This window comes from Procambarus clarkii, chromosome 1 (genome assembly GCF_040958095.1).
Source record: "Procambarus clarkii isolate CNS0578487 chromosome 1, FALCON_Pclarkii_2.0, whole genome shotgun sequence".
Taxonomy (NCBI): domain Eukaryota; kingdom Metazoa; phylum Arthropoda; class Malacostraca; order Decapoda; family Cambaridae; genus Procambarus; species Procambarus clarkii.
In genome coordinates, this window is record NC_091150.1 from 50,135,202 (window position 1) to 50,161,541 (window position 26,340).

Sequence of the window (26,340 nt, forward strand, 5' to 3'; positions counted from 1 at the left end):
CTGATGAACTTTAGTAAAAAATGCTCAAGTGAGTAAACAATTAATTTTACCAATAATTGTTTGAAAAGACAAGATGTAAGAACTAAAATGTGCTAATTTGCGAATAACAAGATAGAGTGATAGTCATGAATGACCAGCAGAAACTGATTAACAACTGGCAGAATTCCATTGACTTGGGCTTTTGGAGTCTCGAACCATGCACCCCATGGTTAGACTCCAAGGGGCTATGGAGTGGTCTTAATAAGGAAAATTATTCAACAAGTAAGATATGTAATATGGGAATAACATAAACTTAGCTTAAGGAAGGGTAGTGGATAAGTGGGTGGATGAGACCCAAAGATTTTAAGGGGGATCTGACTTACGAGACCATAGTGATAATGACAATGACATACCTAGTTAAATGTATAAGGAATTAAGTTTGATTGTGGGAAACTACATGATATAAGATGAACTGAGAGACTACTTGATGTAAGATGAGCTGAAAGACTACATGATATAAGATGAACTGAAAGACTACATAATGTAAGATGAACTGAAAGACTACATGATATAAGATGAACTGAAAGACTACATGATATAAGATGAGCTGAAAGACTACATGATGTAAGATGAACAAAAGACTACATGATATAAGATGAGCTGAAAGACTACATGATGTAAGATGAACAAAAGACTACATGATATAAGATGAGCTGAAAGACTACATGATGTAAGATGAACAAAAGACTACATGATATAAGATGAGCTGAAAGACTACATGATGTAAGATGAACAAAAGACTACATGATATAAGATGAGCTGAAAGACTACATGATATAAGATGAATTGAAAGACTACATGATGTAAGATGAACTGAAAGACTACATGATGTAAGATGAACAAAAGACTACATGATGTAAGATGAACAAAAGACTACATGATGTAAGATGAACTGAGAGACTACATGATGTAAGATGAACAAAAGACTACATGATGTAAGATGAACAAAAGACTACATGATGTAAGATGAACTGAAAGACTACATGATGTAAGATGAACTGAAAGACTACATGATGTAAGATGAACTGAGAGACTACATGATGTAAGATGAACAAAAGACTACATGATGTAAGATGAACTGAGAGACTACATGATGTAAGATGAACAAAAGACTACATGATGTAAGATGAACAAAAGACTACATGATATAAGATGAGCTGAAAGACTACATGATGTAAGATGAACAAAAGACTACATGATATAAGATGAGCTGAAAGACTACATGATGTAAGATGAACAAAAGACTACATGATATAAGATGAGCTGAAAGACTACATGATGTAAGATGAACAAAAGACTACATGATGTAAGATGAACAAAAGACTACATGATGTAAGATGAACTGAGAGACTACATGATGTAAGATGAACTGAAAGACTACATGATGTAAGATGAACAAAAGACTACATGATGTAAGATGAACAAAAGACTACATGATGTAAGATGAACTGAAAGACTACATGATGTAAGATGAACTGAAAGACTACATGATGTAAGATGAACAAAAGACTACATGATGTAAGATGAACTGAAAGACTACATGATGTAAGATGAACTGAAAGACTACATGATGTAAGATGAACAAAAGACTACATGATGTAAGATGAACTGAAAGACTACATGATGTAAGATGAACTGAAAGACTACATGATGTAAGATGAACAAAAGACTACATGATGTAAGATGAACAAAAGACTACATGATGTAAGATGAACTGAGAGACTACATGATGTAAGATGAACAAAAGACTACATGATGTAAGATGAACTGAGAGACTACATGATGTAAGATGAACAAAAGACTACATGATGTAAGATGAACTGAGAGACTACATAATGTAAGATGAACTGAAAGACTACATGATGTAAGATGAACTGAGAGACTACATGATGTAAGATGAACTGAGAGACGAAAGCCTGCTTTCATTTTCAAATGAGTGAGTGGCCTGTCCCTTGCAGTTATAAGATGACTAAAGAGAAGGAAACGCAAGAGATGAGAGGATAGGTCGTAGGGAATATAGCTTCATCCCACGAGAAAGTTACTATTCCCTGCTTTTTTCGAAGGGTAGTGTTAGGATTAAGGTATGTGTAGGATTAAGGTCACTTAAGATTAGGTTTGTAACATTAAGATCCGATGCGCTTTTGTATTCATGGTACCTATACCCAGTGACGTTAATGTTTATTGTTGTTGAATAAACGCTATGTGGCGAGCCCGTTCGTTTCTCTTCCTGCCAAATTATACCAGGTAGCAAATCACACAAACTTTGATTTAAAATGACCAATGAAACATAGATATGGTTTTGTGTGAGAGAGCGAGAAAAATACAAGCAGAAAACTAATTATTGAACCAAGATTGCAACTAGGCACAGTGAATACTATTAAAATAATAGGTTAGGCAAAGCTGAAGGGGATAAAATGATCAAACTAGTAGTTGTCCCTCTGTAAACTAACACACACATGCAATAAGTAGTGATAAAATAAGTATGGGATTATCTGATATGAATATAATATTTGTATGCCTTGAAACATTTAGCCGTATCTTAAATCAATAAACAACCTAAGTAAGGAAGGAAACACAATGAATGCGTAGTTATTTGATGTACTTTGCTAGCAGGTAAGAAAGTATGGCGTATAACTACAACTGCATAGCTCAGTGTCACAACTGTAAGATGATTAAAAGTCACTAGGACAGGTTAGGAATGGTAGGGTTTTTTCTTATTGCAAGTGATGTAATAGGAAGATTTCTTTCTGTGGAAAATACATGTAAGGGTAAACCCGATGATGCAAATTCTTGCTTTGAAATTGTAATTCAACCTAATATTGTTAATAGTAACACCTTCTGGGACGAGATGAGAAAATTGTGAGATAATGCTAAACTCAGTGAAAATATGTAAGAATGAACTGAGCAAATGGGGAGAGACTAGTGAAAGTTTAAGAAACTGGGTTGATTATTGCCTCACTTACACAGTGATTTAGGTTGAATAAGTGATAATAAATAATAAAGATGAATACCTGAAGTGTGACCTTCTTGTAAAATAGTTAACTAATAGACGAGGTGGCGAAAGAACGTAGAGAAACATTTTGAGTGATTAATAATCTCTCGGTTTTAAAACGAATATTTGTCTCACAAAGTACAGAACAGTTGTGAGTAGAGATGTTTCGATGATAGACATTGAGCGTGATGAGACGGTATATCGTTATTCACTGATGATTAGACGAACGTTGTGAAATTTCCGAGGAACACTGAGATAGGCTATGTGGGTATTGTACTTTGTGTATTAATATGCAGAGTTGAACAGAGAACAGAGTTGAACAGAGAACAGAGTTGAACAGAGAACAGAGTTGAACAGAGAACAGAGTTGAACAGAGAACAGAGTTGAACAGAGAACAGAGTTGAACAGAGAACAGAGTTGAACAGATAGCAATTACGAAAGTAGTTAATTAAGTTAGGCAGGAAGAATTAATCATGATGTGAAAATTGTGCTTTGTATATTGATATTCAGAGATGAACCGAGTAAAGTTGTAAAATATGAAAGATGAGGTTATGTTAGGCATAATGGGTGAGTTGTGATAAGCATGTGTAAGAGTGAGAAGTGGGTCAATTTTGTGTTTGTAGTTGCAAATGAGGGGTGCATATGTATGTCTTATTGACATCTAATGGTGGTTTTTTGAACTAGCAAGCTTGTGAATGGGATGTGAACGAAGGAGGTGAAACTGAGAGGTGCTGTTTACCTCTTAACAAGTGAGAAATATTGATTAATGGATGAATACTGGAACACTGCATGCACATACATGAGTTGTTAATAAGAGGAAGAATAAAGTTGGATTTGAGATTTTGCGAAAGCTTTGAACCCGAATGTAAATTTGTGATGCAAGGGGAGTAATACACGTTACTTGACCAATAATCTCGCCCTTCGGACAAAATTTTTAAACACTTTTTTGACTAGGATTAGTAAGATGAAAGGGTGTGTTGGCAAGAAGTAATACAGTAAATGATGAATGATATATATATATATATATATATATATATATATATATATATATATATATATATATATATATATATATATATATATATATATATATATATATATATATATATATATATATATAATATATATATATAGAGGGTACCACCTCTGGTGCCAATGTGGGGACCCATAGCCTCGGAGAAGAAAATAAAAAGTATTCAGAGGAGACCTTGTGGTTTCTCACTGAACACTAATATTATCTTCTCCTACCACCCCCATTCTTTTGTATGTACACATATATATTTACTTTATTTGAACTTTGTTACAAAAAAGGAGTTACATATGGGTTACAAAGATTGTTATCATAGGTTGTCGAGTTCCTCCAGCTCCTCAGATGGCGGGCAGGAACCCTGGATGCAGTGCGCATTATATATATATATATATATATATATATATATATATATATATATATATATATATATATATATATATATATATATATATATATATATATATATATATATATATATACATATATATGTCGTACCTAGTAGCCAGAACGCACTTCTCAGCCTACTATGCAAGGCCCGATTTGCCTAATAAGCCAAGTTTTCCTGAATTAATATATTTTCTCTAATTTTTTTCTTATGAAATGATAAAGCTACCCATTTCATTATGTATGAGGTCAATATTTTTTTATTGTAGTTAAAATTAACGTAGATATATGACCGAACCTAACCAACCCTACCTAACCTAACCTATCTTTATAGGTTAGGTTAGGTTAGGTAGCCGAAAAAGTTAGGTTAGGTAGGTTAGGTAGTCGAAAAAACATTAATTCATAAAAACTTGACTTATTAGGCAAATCGGGCCTTGCATAGTAGGCTGAGAAGTGCGTTCTGGCTACTAGGTACGACATATATATATATATATATATATATATATATATATATATATATATATATATATATATACATATATATGTCGTACCTAGTAGCCAGAACTCTCTTCTCAGCCTACTATTCAAGGCCCGATTTGCCTAATAAGCCAAGTTTTCCTGAATTAATATATTTACTATAGTTTTTTTCTTATGAAATGATAAAGCAACCCTTTTCTCTATGTATGAGGTCAATTTTTTTTTATTGGAGTTAAAATTAACGCAGATATATGACCGAACCTAACCAACCCTACCTAACCTAACCTAACCTATATTTATAGGTAAGGTTAGGTTAGGTAGCCAAAAAAAGCTAGGTTAGGTTAGGTCAGGTAGGTTAGGTAGACGAAAAAACATTAATTCATGAAAACTTGGCTTATTAGGCAAATCGGGCCTTGAATAGTAGGCTGAGAAGTGCGTTCTGGCTATTAGGTACGACATATATATATATATATATATATATATATATATATATATGTCGTACCTAATAGCCAGAACGCACTTCTCAGCCTACTATGCAAGGCCCGATTTGCCTAATAAGCAAAGTTTTCATGAATTAATATATTTTCTCTAATTTTTTTCTTATGAAATGATAAAGCTACCCATTTCATTATGTATGAGGTAATTTTTTTTTTATTGGAGTTAATATTAACGTAGATATATGACCGAACCTAACCAACCCTACCTAACCTAACCTAACCTATCTTTATAGGTTAGGTTAGGTTAGGTGGCCGAAAAAGTTAGGTTAGGTTAGGTTAGGTAGGTTAGGTAGTCGAAAAACAATTAATTCATGAAAACTAGGCTTATTAGGCAAATCGGGCCGTGCATATTAGGCTGAGAAGTGCGTTCTGGCTACTATATACTATATATATATATATATATATATATATATATATATATATATATATATATATATGTCGTACCTAGTAGCCAGAACTCACTTCTCAGCCTACTATTCAAGGCCCGATTTGCCTAATAAGCCAAGTTTTCCTGAATTAATATATTTACTATAATTTTTTTCTTATGAAATGATAAAGCAACCCTTTTCTCTATGTATGAGGTCAATTTTTTTTATTGGAGTTAAAATTAACGTAGATATATGACCGAACCTAACCAACCCTACCTAACCTAACCTAACCTATATTTATAGGTAAGGTTAGGTTAGGTAGCCAAAAAAAGCTAGGTTAGGTTAGGTTAGGTAGGTTAGGTAGACGAAAAAACATTAATTCATGAAAACTTGGCTTATTAGGCAAATCGGGCCTTGAATAGTAGGCTGAGAAGTGCGTTCTGGCTATTAGGTACGACATATATATATATATATATGTATATATATATATATATATATATATATATATATATATATATATATATATATATATATATATATATATATATATATATATATATATATATATATATATATGTCGTACCTAGTAGCCAGAACGCACTTCTCAGCCTACTATGCAAGGCCCAATTTGCCTAATAAGCCAAGTTTTCATGAATTAATTGTTTTTCGACTACCTAACCTACCTAACCTAACCTAACCTAACTTTTTCGGCTACCTAACCTAACCTAACCTATAAATATAGGTTAGGTTAGGTTAGGTATGGTTGGTTAGGTTCGGTCATATATCTACGTTAATTTTAACTCCAATAAAAAAAAATTGACCTCATACATAATGAAATGGGTAACTTTATCATTTCATAAGAAAAAAATTAGAGAAAATATATTAATTCAGGAAAACTTGGCTTATTAGGCAAATCGGGCCTTGCATATTAGGCTGAGAAGTGCGTTCTGGCTACTAGGTACGACATATATATATATATATATATATATATATATATGGCCGAAAAAGTAAGATTAATATTTCTAACACGAATTTTCTAAATTTTTCTTATATTTCTTTTCACTGTTGATGGAAGCTGAAAAATCAATTCTTCAAAATTCATATTTATTTCTAGTCTGACGCGACACTTGAACGCGTTTCGTAAAACTTATTACATTTTCAAAGACTTTAGTTTACACACACACAACTATAACTGAACAGAATTTAAAACAGCTTCGATTTTATACCTGCATTTGGGTGAGGTGATATGTTACAACAGTTTTGGATGAGGTGAAAACAAACTTTCAACACAAGACAGAACACGAAACAATGAGTATAATATTTTGTAAGTTAAAGGGAAGAATGGAAGTAACTGCAAAGGGCCTATTGGCCCATATTTCTTGATGCTTCTATATTGGTGCGGAGTCTTGAAGTGGGTAGAATATAGTTGTGCATTAATTGGCTGTTGATTGCTGGTGTCGACTTCTTAATGTGTAGTGCTTCGTAGATATCTAGCCGCCTGCTATCGCTGTATCTATCGATGATTTCTGTTTTTTTTGTTAAGACTTCTCTGGTGATGGTCTGGTTGTGAGAAGAGATTATATGTTCCTTAATGGAGTCCCGTTGCTTATGCATCGTTAATCGCCTGGAAAGAGATGTTGTTGTCTTGCCTATATACTGAATTCTTTGAGGCTTACAGTCCCCAAGTGGGCATTTGAAGGCATAGACGACATTGATCTCTTTTAAAGCGTTCTGCTTTGTGTCTGGAGAGTTTCTCATGAGTAGGTTGGGAGTTTTCTTGGTTTTATAGTAGATCGTCAATTGTATCTTCTGATTTTTGTCTGTAAGGATAACGTTTCTATTAACAATATCTTTCAGGACCCTTTCCTCCGTTTTATGAGCTGTGGAAAAGAAGTTCCTGTCAAATAGTCTAATAGGGGGTACAGGTGTTGTGTTAGTTGTCTCTTCAGAGGTTGCATGGCGTTTCACCTTCCTTCTTATGATGTCTTCAACGAAACCATTGGAGAAGCCGTTGTTGACTAGGACCTGCCTTACCCTACAGAGTTCTTCATCGACATGCTTCCATCCTGAGCTGTGACTGAGAGCACGGTCGACATAAGCGTTAACAACACTCCTCTTGTACCTGTCTGGGCAATCACTGTTGGCATTGAGGCACATTCCTATGTTCGTTTCCTTAGTGTAGACTGCAGTGTGGAAACCTCCGCTCCTTTCCATGACTGTTACATCTAGAAAGGGCAGCTTCCCATCCTTCTCCCTCTCGTAAGTGAAACGCAACACAGAATTCCGCTCAAATGCCTCCTTCAGCTCCTGTAGATGTCTGACATCAGGTACCTGTGTAAAAATGTCGTCAACATACCTGCAGTATATGGCCGGTTTCAAGTTCATGTCGACTAAGACCTTTTGTTCGATGGTACCCATGTAGAAGTTCGCAAACAGGACACCTAGGGGAGAACCCATGGCGACCCCATGGCGATATATATATATATATATATATATATATATATATATATATATATATATATATATATATATATAAATATATATATATATATATTCATATATATATATATATGAATATATTTATATATATATATGTATATATATATATTTATATATATATATATATATAGGAAGGGAGTACCACCTCTAGCTGGAAGAAGGGGGACCCATAGCCTCGGAGGAAACCACGCATAACGCATTAGAGGGAATGTTTAGATCCCCTCCAATACAGTTTCTGTGTGCTTTTCTCCTACCACCCCCTTCCTTTTTTATTTTTTGTGCTTTATTATGCATTTGATGGTTACAAGATATACATGGGTTGATACAAAAAAAAAAAAAAAATATATATATATATATATATATATATATATATATATATATATATATATATATATATATGTCGTACCTAATAGCCAGAACGCACTTCTCAGCCTACTATTCAAGGCCCGATTTGCCTAATAAGCCAAGTTTTTATGAATTAATGTTTTTTCGTCTACCTAACCTACCTAACCTAACCTAACCTAGCTTTTTTTGGCTACCTAACCTAACCTTACATATAAATATAGGTTAGGTTAGGTTAGGTAGGGTTGGTTAGGTTCGGTCATATATCTACGTTAATTTTAACTCCAATAAAAAAAAATTGACCTCATACATAGAGAAAAGGGTAGCTTTATCATTTCATAAGAAAAAAATTATAGTAAATATATTAATTCAGGAAAACTTGGCTTATTAGGCAAATCGGGCCTTGAATAGTAGGCTGAGAAGTGAGTTCTGGCTACTAGGTACGACATATATATATATATATATATATATATATATATATATATGTCGTACCTAGTAGCCAGAACTCACTTCTCAGCCTACTATGCAAGGCCCGATTTGCCTAATAAGCTAAGTTTTCATGAATTAATTGTTTTTCGACTATCTAACCTACCTAACCTAACCTAACCTAACTTTTTCGGCTACCTAACCCAACCTAACCTATAAAGATAGGTTAGGTTAGGTTAGGTAGGGTTGGTTATGTTCCGTCATATATCTACGTTAATTTTAACTCCAATAAAAAAAAATTGACCTCATACATAATGAAATGGGTAGCTTTATCATTTCATAAGAAAAAAAGTAGAGAAAATATATTAATTCAGGAAAACTTGGCTTATTAGGCAAATCGGGCCTTGAATAGTAGGCCGAGAAGTGCGTTCTGGCTACTAGGTACGACATATATATATACAAATATATATATATATGTCGTACCTAGTAGCCAGAACTCACTTTTTGGCCTACTATTCAAGGCCCGATTTGCCTAATAAGCCAAGTTTTCCTGAATTAATATATTTTTTCTAATTTTTTTCTTATGAAATGATAAAGCTACCCATTTCATTATGTATGAGGTCAATTTTTTTTATTGTAGTTAAAATTAACGTAGATATATGACCGAACCTAACCAACCCTACCTAACCTAACCTAACCTATCTTCATAGGTTAGGTTGGGTTAGGTTGCCGAAAAAGGTAGGTTAGGTTAGGTTAGGTAGGTTAGGTAGTCTAAAAAACATTAATTCATGAAAACTTGGCTTATTAGGCAAATTGGGCCTTGCATAGTAGGCTGAGAAGTGCGTTCTGGCTATTAGGTACGACATATATATATATATATATATATATATATATATATATATATATATATATATATACAAATATATATATATATATATATATATATATATATATATATATATATATATATATATATATATATATATATATATATATATATATATATATATATATCGCCATGGGGAAAGTTGTGATTTTACGAAGAGCGAGAGTATAAAAAGATTTTCGAATTTAAGAAGATTTACAAATTTAAAAAGATTTACGAATTTAAGAAGATTTACGAATTTAAGAGAGAACAGTTGTGTTGTAAAAATTGAAATTTGTGTAACGTTAATCAAAGATGCATAGATGATATATGAATGTGAATGACTGAGGAATACTCAGGTAAGTTAAGGAGGTGGATCAGTTTGGGTGAAATGAAAGTGAAATTCGTGCATATTCTTTGTGTAAGAGATTGAGAATTGTGCAAGTTTGTGTGTTAAAGATATATGAAAAGACGACGACGTTTCGGTCCGCCCTGAACCATTATCAGGTCGATTGTAAAGAGACGAGGGAGGCACGGTCATAAGTATGGCAAGAAAGAAGTGAGCAGGAGGAAATCTTCGAGAAAGGTAAAAGCAAAGCGAAAGATAGGGTTAATAAAGGGTATGTAGGGAGTAATAAAAGGAGTAAATGGGAACGAAAGAGAAAGTAAAAGAAAAATAAAGAGACAGAGAAAAAGAATGGGTAGGCCTATGTTAGGTCATGTTTGTTAGAAAGTTTAGAACATCTGAGTATGCACTGTGAAAGGGAAGAGTCAACAGTAACAAAGCCAGGGCAAAGGTCCTTGTTGGGTATGTAGTGTATCAGAGCCGTGTCGACAAGAAGACGTCTGTGAAGAGTAGAGACAGGAAAGATTATTTTAGAAGATGACCAATCAATAGGATGATTAGAATCCCTAACATGACATAAGAGAGAAGTGTTTGTGTCTGTAGACTTAACGACCCTTAACGAAGGGCATTAGTAAGAGTTTTGAGTTCAGATATGAAGGGAAGGCAGAACACAGTGCTAGTAGTGTTGGAAGCAGGTTTAGGATGAAAGAAATTTCGTTTAGCATGAGAATAGGCACAGTTGATCAAATGTAAGGGGTAACCAGGGCGTGAGAATGATTTGTAAATAAAGGATATTTCAGAATCAAGAAACTGAGGGTCACTGATGCGTAGAGCGCGGAGGAAGAGAGAGACGAGGACACTTTTCTTAACAGAACGAGGATGGTAGGAAAAAAAGTGCATATACATACCACTATGCATAGGTTTGTGGTAGACAGAGAAAGAGAACCCGGACAAAGAGCTGTGAACATGGACATCAAGAAAAGGAAGGAGGGAATTAGATTCCCATTCAACTTTGAAATGGATGGAAGGAGCCAGATCGTTAAGAGAGAGGAGAGGAAAGACTGGAAAAGACTAAGGTCATGAGGCCATAAAGCAAAAATGTCATCAACATAGAGAAGCCAGAGAGAGGGACGAGTATCATTAGAGGGTAGAAGAACGATTTCGAAGTATTCCATGTAATTTCATGGAATTTCAGTTCTTGATTGGCACGAACAGGGGAGAGAGGGGAAACCTATAGTGACACCGAAAGTGTGAGAGAAGTATTTACCGTTGAAAGAGAAGGAGTTAAGAGTCAACACAGAGTCTGATGAGTTCAAGGAAAACGTCAGTGGGAAGCTGGAGATGAGGAAGGCCCTCAGCCGCCTTCTGTCTAAGGAAAGAGAGAACGTCATCGATGGGAACATTAGTAAACAGAGAGTCAACATCAAGACTAAGCATTTTACAGGAGGGTTGCAGGCGCAGTCTTTCTATGAAGTCCTGAGAGTGACGAAGGTGGGCAGGAGAAAAAGTGCCAAGATAAGGTGTCAGAGTTATAGCTAGCCAGGAGGCAAGAGGATAGCCAACAGAGCCCCGTGAAGAAATGATAGGACGAAGAGGAACACCAGGATTATGAGTCTTAGGTAGACCATAGAAATAAGGAAGAGAAGGGCAGATGACACGGAAACGTTTTATAAGATCGAAGCCAGGAGGACAAAGACTAGAGAGATGTCTTAGCTTGCAGTTGAAGGGAGTTTTAAGGCAATCCAAAGGGTTAGAAGTCAGAGGAGCACATGTGCGGGAGTCAAAGAGTAAGATATCAGTTTTCTGGAGGTAGTCCACACGGTCAAGATGAATGTGAATGAAAGGCAACCACCGAATTGCCTTTGTCGGAAGGAAGGATAAGAATAGAATTGTTGGACTTTAGGGTGGCAAGGACAAGCTGGAAGCGACGAGGAAGGTGATGATCTTTGGAAAACAAACTGTCAAGAATAGGGATAAGGGCCCCCCTGAAGACAAACAGGTCCGAAAGAGTACTAGAGTTAGAATTGACAAACTTATCAAAGGAAATAATAAGGTCAATGCCACAGCGAGGGCCAGGGGAAGTAGCAAAAAAAGACCAAGTCCTAAAATTTCTTGCTGGTGCTTAGGACTACTTAGTGTTAAGGACTTAGGACTAAAAGTGTTAAGAGGGTAAGAAGAAAGGTTTGTAACACAGTCAGAGAGAGAGAGAGTATTTAACCCAGGTACTGTTGGAAATGAGACATTGAAGTTTGATGTGTAGTGTGGAGAAGTGGTGGGGAGAGGAGAGGAGAGGAGAGGAGAGGAGAGGAGAGGAGAGGAGAGGAGAGGAGAGGAGAGGAGAGTTGGTGAGAGATGAGCAGTGTTAAAAGCGATGGGAAATAGGATATTGCATAGATCACTGGGAAGAGAAGAGGACATAAAGCATTGTTGTTGACATTCTATTAGAAAAACATCGTCAACTTGCAATTGATGGTGGAGTGAATACGTTCTGGAAGAAGAAGGCGGGCGTGCTCAGGAAATGGAGAACCTGAAGTGTTAAATTGGAGAAAGTGAGATAAGGAAACAGGGAGAACTTGCTCCGCAAGACAGTCTTTAAGAAACCTGAGCTGGTTTTTTTGACGTTTGGCGGTAAAAAGGAAAGACTCGAAGGCGCAAAAAGGCTGTTTAAAGGAATGTAGAGAATCGAAGAAATTAAACAGAGATGCTTACATGTGGCATCCATATGCAGATGATGAGTCACTATTATGCCTTACTTATTTACTTACTTATTCTTGCCTTACTTTTGTCTTACTTATTTGCTTACTTATTCTTGTCTTACTTTTGTCTTACTTATTCTTGCCTTACTTTTGTCTTACTTATTCTTGCCTTACTTTTGTCTTACTTATTTACTTACTTATTCTTGTCTTACTTATGTCTTACTTATTTACTTACTTATTCTTGCCTTACTTATGTCTTACTTATTTACTTACTTATTCTTGTCATACTTATGTCTTACTTATTTACTTACTTGTTCTTGCCTTACTTATGTCTTACTTATTTGCTTACTTATTCTTGCCTTATGTCTTATCTACTTACTTATTCTTGCCTTACTTATGTTCGTGCCTTTCTCGTTTCTTCACAATTGACTTGATAATGGTCCAGGACGGACTGAAACGTCGTCATCTATTCATCTTCTGGTGTGTGGTTTGGCCAACATTCTTCAGCCACGTTATTGTGACTCATCATCTGCACAGATATAGGGCAGAGGTTAGATTATTTTTGAGAAAGAGTGCAAGATTGTTTTTGTGTAATGAGACTGAGTAATGTTGAGGAAAGAAATATGAATGTGCAAGTTTGTGGTAGAATGTGTACCAGAAAAGAGCAATGGTATGTGTCTTCAGAGAAGGATAACATTTTTTGTATGTGAAATTGTGTAAGAGAGTTTATTCAATAGAGTGCTTATGGTAGTGGAAGAGTGCAAGTTTAACAAGAGTCTGAGAAAAGCAATTGATTTAATAAAGTGATTAAGAAAATTTGTGTGTAAGGATGATGTATTATTTAGTTTGATTTTTGACAAATTTTATTGAATGGTAACGACAAAAGCAAAATATGGGGATGTAGCATAATATACTCACTAAGCGTATAAATGTTTTAAAACTGATTCAATAATATTTAATAATACTTGAACAGTTTACTAATTTCAATAAGACACATTGGAGAAGAAATGTTCTTGGGAAAAAGACTCTAGTTAGAATTTGTTGGGTTTAGATCTATGAAAAAATATATATATGCATTTCGGTCTTAGCAAAAGCAAGAGATCTACATGACTTTCATGTTGCTATGGATCGTGCATGTCTTGTTTTGCAATGATGTGGTGATGTGGCAGCACCCTTTCTCACACCTGTGTGTCTTAACTATAGATGGCACTTCTTTTTTTTACCTCCGATAAGCATAACGCACATTGTAATGCTCTCTCTCTCGTTGTCTGACAGATATTTTTATTTATATTAATCTACACACATTATGATAAAATTTTAGCATGTGTTAAATACAAAAGATATGATAGGTTATAAACTCTCGTGTCACGAACGCTTAGTATTGTCGAATTAACCAATTTATGAGTGGGGTGAGGGGTCATTAGGGCTAATTAAGGTGTTATAGGTGGTGTGGAGTGGAGTTAGTGGAGTTTGTGGTACAATGGGTAGCAAGCGGGAGCCTTACCCATGGTGCAGCAGAAGCAGTTGAAGGATGTGGAATGTGGAGCTTAAAGTATGCAGGGGTGGAACATGAGGGAGTGATGGGATAAAACGCCCTCCCTTAAATGACCAAATCCATAAGGGCCTTGATGAGGGTTCAAACCTACGTCCGAGAGGATCCTAGAAGCGCCTTAATCGACTGTGCTACGACATGGTAAAAGAATTGCGATCGGGAGTTCAACTGACCTCATAGATTGAGGCCCCTTATCTTCCTTATAGATAGTAGGGAGAGGGGGGGGGGGGGGGCTAGATGGATAACAGAGGATTAACACCCAGATGGACAGCAAGGTAAGTGAATGGTGATCGTATCCAACTTAAATCTCTAGTATCTTTCTCTCCTATACATACATATGTGCATACAATAACACTATTTAGCTTAGTTTGTGGGATTAAACAGGAAGTACTGATGGATACTAGTTGACAAGTGGTAGTAACCTTTGACTCTCTCTCTCTCTCTCTCTCTCTCTCTCTCTCTCTCTCTCTCTCTCTCTCTCTCTCTCTCTCTCTCTCTCTCTCTCTCTCTTAATGTAGTATATATGATATTTATTCCTATGTAAGGTAAATTTCCCATTTAGTGGCAGTCCCAACTGAGATATGCAGAGATGATTAGTTTGTGAAAAACGGTTGATATTAAAACTACAGGACATGTGTACACCCTTTCATTCTCTCTCTCTCTCTCCCTCCTGCTTTCCTCTACATCTCTGTCTGTCTGTCTCTCTTTCTCTTACTGAAGTACATATAATATTTATCTTTCTCCTAACGTGAAATATTTTATTTGTAAGGTGAAGCTCTCTAACGAGTTGGATTTTCTTGGTGAGAGGTCAAGCAGACCGCAGTTAATTAATTTATCACTAGAGGAGACCGTAGGGGAGGGCAGACAGACGTTTATACACACACTCACTTTCTTACTCTATTATTCGTTTTACAATGATCTTAGTTAAGTTTAAGTTGGAGAGGGGTAGTGGTAGATAGCAGTGGAAGTTGGGATGATGGTTGATGGTGGTAGGAAATTAGTGGTTCAACAGGTTGTATTGAGGGGTACTTATAGATATGTAGATAATGGTGGATTATCAGAGAATACTGGTAGATGATTGATAAGAGAGAGTGGTAGTAGTAATCTCTACGGGGATTGTTCACTACATCTGAGTAAACTATAGGGGTTTGCTCACTACTTCTGAATAAACTCTGAAGCACATGTTTTCCCCTACAACTATTTGCTCAAACACAGTAAAGACTACAGGATTACCACATACAGTATCTTCTCATTTAACTGTTCAACTATTCCCTTAAAACTCAATCTATGGGATTTGCACATATCTTCTCAAAAACACTATGAAACCTATAGGATTTACACTCCTTATTTTAGTCGACAACTATTCCCCAAAACTTACTAGAGTCTGCACACACACACTACGACTTTCCACATATATTCTCATTTAAGTATTTGGGATTTGCACTAATCATTTAAGCCTGCAACTATGCCTTAAAAACTCAATAAAGACTCTTCGATTTGCACCCCAAGTTTTGAATAAGGTCTAAGCGATTTGTACACCACTTTTCAAAACTCAATAAAGTCTATGGGATTTGCATGCCGTCCCAAAAGTCTGCAAACGGTTCTAGGCGTTATTTTCCCTACTCTCCGATGTATTGAAAACATAGATACTTGTGAGCCATAACTTTTTTTATATATTAGGTTACATTTGTAACAGGTTTCTGATGGATGCATTTTTGTGGTCGGTAGGAGCTTGGACGAGCAGAGCCTGAGGACAGGTTGGGGTCGGCCGGAGCTTGAACGAGCAGAGCCTGAAGACGGGTCAGGGTCGGCCGGAGCGTGGACGAGCAGAGCCTGAAGATGGGTTGGGGTCAGCCGGAGCTTGGACGAGCTGAGCCTGAGGAAGGGTCACATCATTCCCTCGTGACTCAATTTACTAGGCAATTTAGGCCCGGATTGAGGCTGCAGGAGGCTCGACAGTGATGAAGGTATCAAGGAATTTTCCCAAAGTTTCAGCTTAACTGGAAATCGAACCCATAACCTCTCTCTAGTCCTCATATCTTAAATAGAAAGTACGTAAATTGAGTTGTCGCCTATTGGGTTATTAGTAAGGAACACTTAAGTGATGGTAATATCTTCTCACAGACATGATAACATAGAACACTTAAGTAATGATAATGTCTTCTCACAGACATGATAACATACAACACTTAAGTAATGGTAATGTCTTCTCACAGACATGATAACAGAGGAGAAAACCCACACTTGTGTATTTGTGAGATTTATGTATAGATATTATACCAAGTCTTTTACAGTTTCTTGAGTGCTTTGTCAAGGTCTGAGTGTGTGGCTTAGGACGAGACTTACATCTCAACGTCTAATGAAGACTTTACTAGACGTTGAAACGTCTAGGGATTAGATGTTGGGATGTAAGCCTCGTCGTAAACCACACGCAGACCTTGACAAAGCACTCAGCAGAGTGCGAAAGATTTGGTATTATATCTTTACATAAATCTCACAAATACACAAGTGTGGGTTTTCATCAAATGAAGAACACTTTCTAATACGTCTCTCAACTATTGACGTTCCACTTGTTCTCCAACAGTGCTTCATTCACTTTCATTGTTCCAAATGTACTTTTCAAAGTGCATCTCTCACTTATTCTAAACACTTATAAATGTCGAGGAAACCAAAACCCGTAAATAACTTAAGCCAAATTATATTCAGAACCATAACACATATATTAGGATTATTTTGTGTGAGATAGTTTTTGTTATTACAATACTTGCGAAATATTAACAAAGGAACCAACCCTTCGGGGTGGCTGCCGTAAGGGCGAGAATGGTTAAATGGCTAGATGGTAAATTAGTGTAAAGAGTTGTTTGTGCAAGTCTTCTCATCCCCAAGCCATGCTCCTTCAAGCCATACCCGCTCTCAAGCCATCTTCAAGCTTGTTCAAGCTGTACCCATCCTCAGAGGCATATTTATCAGCTGTCTTCAAACCCTGTTAACGACAGTTTCTCAAATATATATTAATGTTATTCTCCATTATGTGTTATTACTAGCTGTACCTGGCCATCCGTTGGTATGGCTCAGCAGCACATGTGCGTTGCTGAGCCACAGCAACCTTCCCCTTGTCTCCCAGTCCTCCCCCACCATTCCCCCCCTCCCCAGTCCCCTCATCCTCCCAACCATTCCTCACTCCCTCGTCCCTTTTTTCCTCCCCTTCATCCTCCACTCCACCATCCCCTCGTCCTCCCCACTATCCCCCCACTCCCCCGTCCCCTCATCCTCCCTACCATTCCCCCCTTTCCCGTCCCTTTGTCCTCCCCACTATCCCCCATTCCCCTATCTTCTTGTCCTCCCAACCATTCTTCATTCCTCTTGTCCTCCACCATCCCCAACTCCCCTGTCCCCTCGTCCTTCCCCACCATTACCCCTCCCCTATCCCCTTGTCCTCCCCACCATCCACCACTCCCGTTTCCTCGTCCTTCCCACTATTCCCCACTCCCTCATCTGATGATCAAATGATCTGATGTTCCCATCAGAAAATTGTGAACATCAAATGATTTGGGGCTAGATTCACGAAGAAGTTACGCAAACAATTACGAACCTGTACGTCTTTTCTCAATCTTTGGCAGCTTTGTTAACAATTATTAAACAGTTAATGAGCTCCGAAGCACCAGGAGGCTGTTTTTAACAATAACAACAGTTGATTGGCAAGATTTCATGCTTGTAAACTGTTTAATAAATGTAAGCAAAGCCATCAAAGATTGAGGAACGATGTAAACGTTCATAAGTACTTGTGTAACTGCTTCGTGAATCTGGCCCCAGATGTTCCCATCACTGAAATATAAGACAAACTGTTCAAAAAACGAAATGAAAATAATGAAAAAATAAAAAAATAAACTATACTCACAAAATAAATGGTATGGTGAACAACACAGCTCAATTCCAAGGCAATGTCACACAAAATAATTAAATCAAAATTAAAATAAATCGAAATTCATGAAAATTCAATTTATCAATGAAATCAGAAACATTGAAATGAAATCGTAACATATTTAGTATAGCATGTGTTGATTTTATGTGTAACAGATGGCGCTGTTTTTCAAAACCTCATGTTTTTACCTGTCACAGGGCTGGCATCTATATAGCAGGTATATAAAAAGACGCACCTATTCGAATGCAACGTTGTGTCAAAATTTCAAAGCAATCGGTGAAGAACTTTCGGATATTTAAGCGTGTGTTGCTCTTACGTCCAACAGATGGCGCTGTTAAAAAAAACCCAGGTGTTTTCCTGTCACAGGTGAGGCTTGTATATAGTAGATATATAAAAATACGCGCCTATTCGAATGCAACGTTGTGTCAAAATTTCAAAGCAATCGGTGAAGAGGTTTCAAAGATTTCCCTCACATGAAAACACAGTTTTTCAGAAAAAACATGTTTTTTTTTTTACCATCACAGACGTGACATCAATATAGTATGTATATAAAAACCTGCTCGGATGCGAATGGAACGTTGTGTGAAAATTTCAAAGCAATCGGTGAAGAACTTTCGGAGATTAGCGATTTTGAACAAACAAACATTTCTATTTATATAGATATATATCAGGCCTACGTTAAATTTCAAGTATTGGTTCTGTTTGGTGTGGTGATGACCGGAAGGCCTATCACCCTCTGAAGGGGTTATGAAGGCCTATCACCCTCTGAAGGGGTTATGAAGGCCTATCACCCTCTGAAGGGGTTATGAAGGCCTATCAACTCCTGCAGGGTTATTAAGGCCGCCACAACAGCTTATTGACCATCCAGCACGTATACATAAGTCCAGAACACAGACTAGGACTATAGTAAACTCTCAGTGTTCAATTTAAACTGAAATATATATAAAATCTAATACTTAGACAAAGGCTTAGTGCACACTGTTTCTCAGTATATATATATACACTGAGAGGCGGGATGTACATGTACCTCGGGATGAGCTGTGTTGCTCAGTATTTACACTGACAACATGTCGTCGATGAAGCGTGTGGAGATTTCTCAGCGACAACAACAAATGTGAGAAGTGATGTTAACGAAGCGTTCCTCCGTCACTGGACCTGAATTGTAAGCGAGGTGGATATGTTCATCCACCAACACAAGGGCGAGGTGAATATGTTCATCCACCAACACAAGGGCGAGGTGAATATGTTCATCCACCAACATAAGGGCGAGGTGGATATTTTCACCCACAAACACAAGAGCGAGGAGGCTGGCAAATCACCTAGCGCGCAGGTCAATGTTTTGACCTCCCCATATATACACACACGCCTGCTCGGTGTATATACCCAGAATATCGCCGTCCTTATTGCAACCTGAAGAATACACTTTTGCCAGCTTGTTGTCATAACTAGGAGAGGGTGTGATTGCTTTTAGGGGCTGCCAGCGGTTTGGTACTACCAGTAACATCACTACCTCCCCGGCACAGCTGCGGCCCACACACACCCCCTCCGAGATCTCTCACTCTACGGGGTTCTAGTAAAGCATTTGTCCCGCCCACAACTCGCCCGTTCGTCTTTTATAAATCCGCAACGCTGGGGCGTCGCCCGCTAGGCTGTGATTCCACTGAGAGCGAATATCAGCTCGCCTCAGACGATATTGCTGAGCTCAACGCGCCAAAATGCCGTCTCTGCCCTGGAAGTTGAGCGTGGCGTTGGTGGTGGCCGTCCTGTGGAAACCCTCGCGACAGAACCTGATCATAAACGTGGAGTGGAACGCTACCGATATATTGAACGACGCTTACGAAGAGATTCTGGACATCCACCATGACCTGAGGCAAATGGCCTACTTCATCAGTTCCAGGATCGACAAAGCCTTGGGTGAGTTGAGAAAGGATGTGCCAAGACCTATTTGGAATAGGAAATGGGAGTGTACAGGGATGTAATGATCGAGCGGGATTCGAGCCACGGAATAGAGAGGATGAAATCCTGTGCCTTTAGGATGTAGAACAGAAAGGGTGAGTGATGTGCCAAATTACCTTCAACAACGTTAAGCCTGTAATATGCACGTTGATCATTTGCTGTCGTAAGTCCTTCATAATGTTTATATATATTACTAAATGGTATAATATATATATATATATATATATATATATATATATATATATATATATATATATATATATATATATATATATATATATATATATATATATGTCGTACCTAGTAGCCAGAACGCACTTCTTAGCCTACTATGCAAGGCCCAATTTGCCTAATAAGCCAAGTTTTCATGAATTAATTGTTTTTCGACTACCTAACCTACCTAACCTAACCTAACCTAACTTTTTTGGCTACCTAACCTAACCTAACCTATAAAGATAGGTTAGCTTAGGTTAGGTAGGGTTGGTTAGGTTCTGTCATATATCTACGTTAATTTGAACTCCAATAAAAAAATTTGACCTCATACATAATGAAATAGGTAGCTTTATCATTTCATCTGATAAAAATTAGAGAAAATATATTAATTCAGGGAAACTTGGCTTATTAGGCAAATCGGGCCTTGCATAGTAGGCCGAAAAGTGCATTCTGGCTACTAGGTACGACATATATATATATATATATATATATATATATATATATATATATATATATATATATATTTATATATATATATGTATATATATATATATATATATATATATATATATATATATATATATATATATATTTATATATATATATGTATATATATATATATATATATATATATATATATATATATATATATATATATATATATATATATATATATATATATATATATATATGTCGTACCTAGTAGCCAGAACTCACTTCTCCGCCTACTATTCAAGGCCTGATTTGCCTAATAAGCCAAGTTTTCCTGAATTAATATATTTTCTCAAATTTTTTTCTTATGAAATGATACAGCTACCCATTTCATTATGTATGAGGTCAATTTTTTTTATTGGAGTTAAAATTAACGTAGTTATATGACCGAACCTAACCAACCCTACCTAACCTAACCTAACCTATCTTTATATGTTAGGTTCGGTTAGGTAGCCGAAAAAGTTAGGTTAGGTTAGGTTAGATAGGTTAGGTTGTCGAAAAACAATTAATTCATGAAAACTTGGCTTATTAGGCAAATCGGGCCATGCATAGTAGGCTGAGAAGTGCGTTCTGGCTACTAGGTACGACATATATATATATATATATATATATATATATATATATATATATATATGTGAGAAGGCTGTATGAACGCGCAAGCCATATATCACTAAGAACTCTTTGACCCGGCCAGGATTCGAACCCATGCCGTCCAGGATCACCACTAAACGTACACAGTACCGTGACCACCGCACCAATCCTGGCCGGGTCAAAGAGTTCTTAGTGATATATGGCTTGCGCGTTCATGCAGCTTTCTCACACATGTTAGACTCAGTGCGGCCCGTGCATGCGCCAGAATTTGATGAAAAACTGTACCCAAATGGATCCGTGAGTATCGTCGGGGGTTGGTCAGTCAGGGAGCTTAGTTAATAAGAGCCATGACTGACCAATCCTTATAGACGATCATTGGTGCGGTGGTCACGGTACTGTGTACGTTTAGTGGTGATCCTGGACGGCATGGGTTCGAATCCTGGCCGGGTCAAAGAGTTCTTAGTGATATATGGCTTGCGCGTTCATACAGCCTTCTCACATATATATATATATATATATATATATATATATATATATATATATATATATATATATATATAGAGAGAGAGAGAGAGAGAGAGAGAGAGAGAGAGAGAGAGAGAGAGAGAGAGAGAGAGAGAGAGAGAGAGAGAGAGAGAGAGAGAGAGAGAGAGGGAGAGAGAGAGAGAGAGAGAGAGAGAGAGGGAGAGAGAGAGAGAGAGAGAGAGAGAGAGAGAGAGAGAGAGAGAGAGAGAGAGAGAGAGAGAGAGAGAGAGAGAGAGAGCCTACCACCTAACACCACCACAGAGTTATGTAAACATCGACGCTGCCACCACCTTGAATTGTAACTTAATTCTTTATACTAATATTTCCAGATCAGGGCCCCGGAAGTGAGGCAAGGAAAAATAGATCCTAATCTTTTCACTGACTATGTGTACGTACTTTCTAGGGGCACGGGTTGTGCCCCTAGAATAGTGTGCTAGAGTAGGGAACGCGCCCTACACTAATACACCACAACACACTCAAAATCGATTCAACCTGGGATTGCATTGAATCCTCTAGGAGTTCCGAGGCTTTCGGTGAAGCCTGTGCCTAAGTGTACCAGTGTGCGGGTTCGAATCTCCTCAGCAGCCTCCTAGTGGTTTTCTCATTTATTCATCACATTACTGTGATTTCATATATATATATATATATATATATATATATATATATATATATATATATATATATATATATATATATATATATATATATATATATATATATATATATATATAAGTTTGTGAGGGTACCACCTCTGGTGCCAATGTGGGGAATATATATATTATAGAATATATATATATATATTATATACATATATATATATATATATATATATATATATATATATATATATATATATATATATATATATATATATATATATATATATATATATATATATATATATATATGTGTGTATATCACGAAAATAAACACGTGATTAAGAATGTGACAATGTCAGACCACGGAGGAAAAATGAAACAGGAATTTCCTTAAGTACTTTCGTATATTAAATACATCTTCAGAAGGTGACATCTTCACCTTCTGAAGATGTATTTAATATACGAAAGTACTTAAGGAAATTCCTGTTTCATTTTTCCTCCGTGGTCTGACATTGTCATATATATATATATATATATATGCGGAAAATCCACAGAGAAATATGAAATGAGGTGAACGTTTCGGCTTTGTTAAAGCCTTTGTCAACACCAGACTGACTCAGTCAGTCAGTCTGGTGTTGACAAAGGCTTTAACAAAGCCGAAACGTTCACCTCATTTCATATTTCTCTGTGGATTTTCCGCATAAAATGATCAGTGTTTTGTGATCGTCAATTGCATATATATATATATATATATATATATATATATATATATATATATATATATATATATATATATATATATATATATATATATGTCGTACCTAGTAGCCAGAACTCACTTCTCAGCCTACTATTCAAGGCTCGATTTGCCTAATAAGCCTAGTTTTCCTGAATTAATATATTTTTTCCAATTTTTTTCTTATGAAATGATAAAGCTACCCATTTCATTATGTATGAGGTCAATTTTTTTTTATTGAAGTTAAAATTAACATAGATATATGACCGAACCTAACCAACCCTACCTAACCTAACCTAACCTATATTTACAGGTAAGGTTAGGTTAGGTAGCCAAAAAAAGCTAGGTTAGGTTAGGTTAGGTAGGTTAGGTAGACGAAAAAACATTAATTCATGAAAACTTGGCTTATTAGGCAAATCGGGCCTTGAATAGTAGGCTGAGAAGTGCGTTCTGGCTATTAGGTACGACATATATATATATATATATATATATATATATATATATATATATATATATATATATATATATATATATATATATATAAATATATATATATATATATATATATATATATATATATATATATATATATATATATATATATATATACATATATATTATTAAATATGACCGAAAAAGGAAGATTAATAATTCTAACACGAATTTTCTCAATATTTCTTATGTTTCTTTTCACTGTTGATGGTAATTGAAAAATCAATTCTCCATAATTCATTTTTATTTCTATTCTGACGCGACACTTGAACGCGTTTCGTAATAACTTATTACATTTTCAAAGACTTTAGTTTACACACACACAACTATAACCTGCAAACTCTAAACAGAGTTCTAATATGCTATGATTTTAAACAGCTTTCATTTTATACTCGCATTTTGGGTGAGGTGATATGTTACAACAGTTTTGGATGAGGTGAACAAAACTTTCAACACCATTCCCCACTCCTCCATCCCTCTCATCCTCCCCACCATCCCCCACTCTCCTGTCCCCCTCGTCCTCCCCACCATTCCCCCTCCTCCATCCCCTTGTCCTCCTCACCATACCCTACTCCCCTATCACCTTGTCCTCCCCACCATTCTCCACTTCCCTGTCCCCTCGTTCCCACCATCCCCTCGTCCTCCACACTATTACCTCCTCCCCCATCCCCTCATCCTCCCACCATCCCCCACTCCCATCCCATCGTCCTCCCCACCATCCCCTTTTCCCTTCATCGGATGCGTTCTCAAATGATCTGATGTTCCCATCTAAAAATTGGAAACATTAAATGATCTGATGTTCCCATCACTGAAAAATAAGGAGAACAGTTAAAAAAATCGAAATAAAAAAATGAAAAAATATCAAATAAACTATACTCGAGAAATGAAAAGTATGGTAAACAACACAGCTCAATTCCAACGCAATTTCACACAAAATTATTAAATCAAAATGAAAATAAATTGAAATCTATGAAAATTCCATTTATCAATGCAATCGGAAACATTGAAATGGAATCATAACATATTTAGTATGGTGTGTGTTGCTCTTACGGTCAACAGATGGTACTGTTTTTCAAAAAAGCAAGTTTTTACCTGTCACAGGTGTGGCAGCTTTATAATAGGTATATAAAAACACACGCATATTCGAATGGAACGTTGTATCAAAATTTCAAAGCAATCAGTGAAGCACAATTACAGCATGTGTTGCTTTTACCTCCAACATATGGCGCTGTTTATAAAAAAATTAGCATGTTTTTATCTGTCATAGGTATGACATGTATATAGTAGGTACATAAAAACACGCATGTATTCGAATGCAACGTTGTGTCAAAATTTCTGAGCAATAGGTAAAACGGTTTCTGAGATTTCCTTCACATGAAAACTCACATGAAAAATACAGTTTTTCAAAAGAGCATGTTTTTACCTGATTCAGACGCGACATCTATATTATATGTATACAAGAACACACTCATATGCGAATGGAACATTATGTCAAAATTTCAGAGCAATCGGCGAAGAACTTTCGGAGATTAGCGATTTTGAACAAACGGACATTTACATTTTTATTTATATAGACTAGCTGTACCCGGATACGCATTGCTATGGCTCAGCCGAGTGTCTCAGAAGCAATAGGGACAAAATTGTAGTGGTGATCCAGTTCTCAGTACCTAAGGGATTTGGCTGATTCCCTGTGAGTGGCAGCGCCACCTGGTTGTGCAACACTGAAGTCAATGTAAGTGTTAGCCAGGATTGATACGCACGTGTAGTCCCACACCAACTGCTTGCCATTCTTCCGGGGGCTCACTGTGATACCATCTGGACGACCAATAAGAGCATCAGAGTTACGGGGCATTAAGTAACAGGGCTCTCTCTCTCTCGGCTGGGCATCAAGCTGTGGTGAGGCTACTCTTGATGATTTCGCAAACTTAACTGTCCCTCGAGTGCCATCCCCCTGTGCTTTGGCAGAGTAGGCCAAGCTGGCCGTACCTGTCGGCCACCATCTCGCCGCAAATACACCTACAAATACACCTAGGGCCACAGCAATTTGGAGGGTGGTGTGACACCTTACCAAAGACACCTTACAAGTAGAACTTATTGCAGGAGGAAAGAATCGAGGCAACTACAGAGGCACCATACTGTCCCCCGAGCTCAAAGCGGCAGCTAAGAGCCTTCGTGAGAACAAGGAGATAGTCGTCAGGAGAGGTGACAAGTCGCCAATATATGTCATTCTTAAAAAAGACGAATATCTGGCAAAACTAAACCTCATACTCTCTGACCAAACTAAATTTCAAAGGGTAACGA

At 36.7% G+C, this 26,340-nt stretch overlaps 1 protein-coding gene across 1 annotated transcript in view; it reads left to right on the top strand.

Annotated features, from left to right (window-relative positions):
- The first annotated feature begins 19,922 nt into the window (after positions 1–19,922).
- LOC138355177 (killer cell lectin-like receptor subfamily B member 1B allele C) overlaps positions 19,923–26,340 on the top strand; it is a 16,535-nt gene continuing 10,117 nt past the window's right edge. The window contains exon 1 of the mRNA XM_069310032.1: positions 19,923–20,349. Coding sequence (XP_069166133.1) covers positions 20,151–20,349 — 199 coding nt within the window. The 5' untranslated portion in view covers positions 19,923–20,150. The remainder of the gene's footprint in view (positions 20,350–26,340) is intronic.